The sequence below is a fragment of the Frankliniella occidentalis genome, unplaced genomic scaffold (assembly GCF_000697945.3).
Source record: "Frankliniella occidentalis isolate FOCC.00 unplaced genomic scaffold, Focc_3.1 Scaffold108, whole genome shotgun sequence".
Lineage (NCBI taxonomy): Eukaryota > Metazoa > Arthropoda > Insecta > Thysanoptera > Thripidae > Frankliniella > Frankliniella occidentalis.
Genome location: NW_026267237.1, coordinates 742,588 through 746,253, shown reverse-complemented (window position 1 = coordinate 746,253; position 3,666 = coordinate 742,588). Strand labels below are relative to the sequence as shown.

Genomic DNA, 3,666 nt, shown 5'->3' with positions numbered 1-3,666 from the left:
CCAGAAGGACATATCGCGAATTTCAACAATGCTATTAGGCCATTCTAACTGGAAAAAACTTTTCTTTTATCCGTTTAATTCGTGCGTCCGCGTAAGTTGCCAAAGAAACCGTCAAAAACGTATTTTTGACTGAAGGGCTCCGGTAAACACGGTCAATGGGACCCATGGCGAATTTCAACAATCCGATTACGCCATTCTAACAGAAAGTAAATTGTTTCCAGGCCGTGCTATCCGTTTGATTTGTGCGTCGACGCACGTTGCCAAAGAAACCGTCAAAAACGTATATTTAACGGCAGGGCCCTAGTAAACAAGGCCAGCAGGATTTCTAGCGAATTTCAACAATGCTATTACGTGTTTACATGGGTCCCGCAAACTCGACGACAGCGGGACCCATCGCAAATTTCAACATTTCGATTTTGCAATTCCGACCAAAAAAGGATCTTTTTTTTCAGACCGTGCTATCCGTTTAAATTGTGCGTCAACGACAGGTCGCCAGACGCACCGTCAAGAACGTAAGTAAAGGAAAGGGCTCCGGTAAACAAGGTCAGCGGGACTTGTCGAGAATTTCAACGATCCTAATACGCCTCTGTAACTGGAAAAACTCTTGTGCTCTTAGGCAGTGCTATCCGTTTGAATCCTACGTCGATGACAGGTGTCCAAAGGCACCGTCATAAACGTACATTTGACGGGAGGGCCCTAGGAAACAAGGCCAGCGGGACCCAGTCACGCACAGTTAAATCCGAGCACGCCGAAAAAGTGAGCGTAAACTGTGCTTTTGAACCGACTCGGTAACAAAAGCTGTGCTCATCTCTTTCTGGGCAAAAACAGACGTGTCTACATGGGTCCCGCAAACTTCACAACAGCAGGACCCATCGCGAGTTTCAACAATCCGATTACGCCATTTTAACCGGAAAAAATTTTGCTTTCAGGCCGTGCTAGTTATTTAAACTGACCACCTGCGATAGGTGGCCAAAGAAACCGTCAAAAACCTATATTTGACGAGTGGGGAGGGCCCTGGTAAACAAGGCCAGAAGGACATATCGCGAATTTCAACATTTCGATTTTGCAATTCCGACCAAAAAAGGTTTTTTTTTCAGACCGTGCTATCCGTTTAAATTGTGCGTCAATGACAGGTCGCCAGACGCACCGTCAAGAACGTAATTAAAGGAAAGGGCTCCGGTTAACAAGGCCAGCGGGACTTATCGAGAATTTCAACGATCCTAATACGCCTCTGTAACCGGAAAAACTACTGGTGCACCTGCGATAGGTGGCCAAACACGCCGTCAAAAACCTATATTTGACGAGTCGATCCCGGTAAAGCCAGCGGACCAAGTGAAGCACAATTTAATCGCGAGTTTCAACAATCCGATTACGCCATTTTAACCGGAAATAAACTGCTTCCAGGCCGTGCTAGCTCGTCTCTTTCTGGGCGAAAAAAGACGTGTCTACATGGGTCCCGCAAACTTCACAACAGCAGGACCCATCGCGAGTTTCAAAAGGCCAAAAGGACATAATGCGAATGTCAACAACGCCATTCTAACTGGAAAAAACTTTTCTTTCATCCGTTTCATTCGTTTCATTCGTGCGTAAACGTACGTTGCCAAAGAAAACGGCAAAAACGTACATTTGACGGGAGGGCTCCGGTAAACACGGTCAATGGGACCCATCGCGAGTTTCAACAATCCCCCGCCATTCTAACAGTAAGTAAACTAATTTAACTGCGAATTTCAACAATCCGATTACGCCATTCTAACAGAAAATAAACTGCTTCCAGGCCGTGCTATCCGTTTGATTTGTGCGTCGACGCACGTTGCCAAAGAAACCGTCAAAAACGTATATTTAACGGGAGGGCCCTGGTAAACAAGCTGGTAAACAAGGCCAGCAGGACTTGTCGCGAATTTCAACAATACTATTACGTGTCTACATGGATCCCGCAAACTTCACAACAGCAGGACCCATCGCGAGTTTCAACAATCCGATTGCGCCATTTTAACCGGAAAAAATTGGGCTTTCAGGCCGTGCTAGTTATTTAAACTGTGCACCTGCGATAGGTGGCCAAACACACCGTCAAAAACCTATATTTGACGAGAGGATCCAAGTAAAGCCAGCGAACCAAGTGACGCACAATTTAATTGCGAATTTCAAAAATCCGATTACGCTACAACAGAAAATAAACTGTTTCCAGGCCGTGCTATCCGTTTGATGTGTGCCTCCACGCACGTTGCCAAAGAAACCGTCAAAAACGCATGTTTGACAGGAGGGCCCTGCTAAACAAGGCCAGCAGGACCCAGTGACGCACCTTAACCTGTGCTTTTGAACTGTCTAGGCAAGAAAAACTGTGCTCGTCTCAACAAAAACAAAAGTCGTCTTTTTATAGGCCGGAACGACGCGTTTACATGGGCCCCGCCAACTTCACGATAGCGGGACCCATCGCGAATTTTAACAGTCCGTCTTGAAGTGGTACTGCCTCTTTCAACTGTGCTTTTTTACCGTCTCGGTAACAAAAACTGTGCTCGCTTCTTTCTGGGCGAATCGAGGACGGAAGTGGAGCGTTCTCAGGGAGCTCTCCAGGGGTGCAACGCGAGAGATCCGCTAACGGGGAGGAGAACATAACATGCCCCAGGCGGGCAGGAATGGTACATTCTAAGGTATGTAGCTCCCCGCCCCCATTACGGCCCTGCCCGGTGACAGCCTGTCACATTTTCGCACGTATATCCCTGGTCGCCTTCTGCACTCTCTTTTAGACTATGTATGTGGGCAATCTACGATGCAGTGTCCTGACTCGAGAGGACCGTACGCTGCCGCTGGCGACACTGTCCGTCCCTTTCTACCGTGGGTGGTCAAATTACCATCAGGAGAGCGAGGCCCAACGGCTACCGAGTGCCGCTCGCGAGGCTTGCGACTCGCGTCTCTCAGGCCGCAGCCTATCACCCAGCATGAGACTCTCGCGGCTGCCATCACCGTCGCCGGTGAGCATAAGGACGGCCGTCTTAACGGCGTGCTTAAATGGCTGCAAACTGCAAAACATCAACTTCGCCCGACGTACATCTTGATGCCTATCCACACCGACCTGACACGCACGTTAACTTCATAAACACCCTGCCCCGTGCCCCTGCATGGTTCATCTTCACCTGGAGAACGGCGGCGGGTGAGGAAGTTCCTATCCCCATACCGTAAGTTTAAAATTAATCCACACACAGACAAACTTTTTTTTATCTACACATCGGTCTTATATTCTTGTTTGTTTTCAGTGAAGGAGTGTTCAAAAGAAAGCGAACCCGGGCGAAGCGACCCCCGACCCCACCCCCGCTGCAAGGCCTCCCATGGCCCTCATTCATTCAAGCCACACATCAACATCCAATGGGGAAAGTGCCAGACCCTGTCTTCAGTATTCCTCCTCCCCCGCTCCCTCAAGCACTATTGATTGTAAGTGAAAGGACAACACAATACTTTAATGAAAAAAAAGATCTACTAATCCTTTTTTTTTGTCAACAGGAAAATATTGACATGCGTCAATATATAGAAGCCAAACGTGCCAAACGTGCTTTGGATGAGAAGAATAAAGAGGGACCCCTGTCGAAGAAATCTAAGAACTAGAGAAATTACTTATTGAATAGTGCACATTTTTTAAAAAAATTCTAATTCTAAGATGTATCATTGTACATT

The 3,666-nt window shown here is 47.4% G+C and overlaps 1 protein-coding gene across 8 annotated transcripts in view; it reads left to right on the top strand.

The window, feature by feature from the left end:
- Window positions 1-2,095, top strand: part of LOC127749930 (uncharacterized) — a 5,511-nt gene extending 3,416 nt beyond the window's left edge. For 2 of the 8 annotated variants that reach the window (XM_052270038.1, XM_052270041.1), the window contains exons 3-4: window positions 453-512; window positions 617-942. In XM_052270038.1, the coding sequence (XP_052125998.1) occupies window positions 453-512; window positions 617-792 (236 nt within the window). In that variant the 3' untranslated portion in view covers window positions 793-942. Of the gene's footprint in view, window positions 1-221; window positions 513-616; window positions 943-1,097; window positions 1,158-1,774; window positions 1,866-2,015 lie in introns of those variants that run through there. The other 6 variants (XR_008011429.1, XM_052270039.1, XR_008011426.1 and 3 more) reach the window with 5 other exon arrangements.
- Window positions 2,096-3,666: the final 1,571 nt, after the last annotated feature.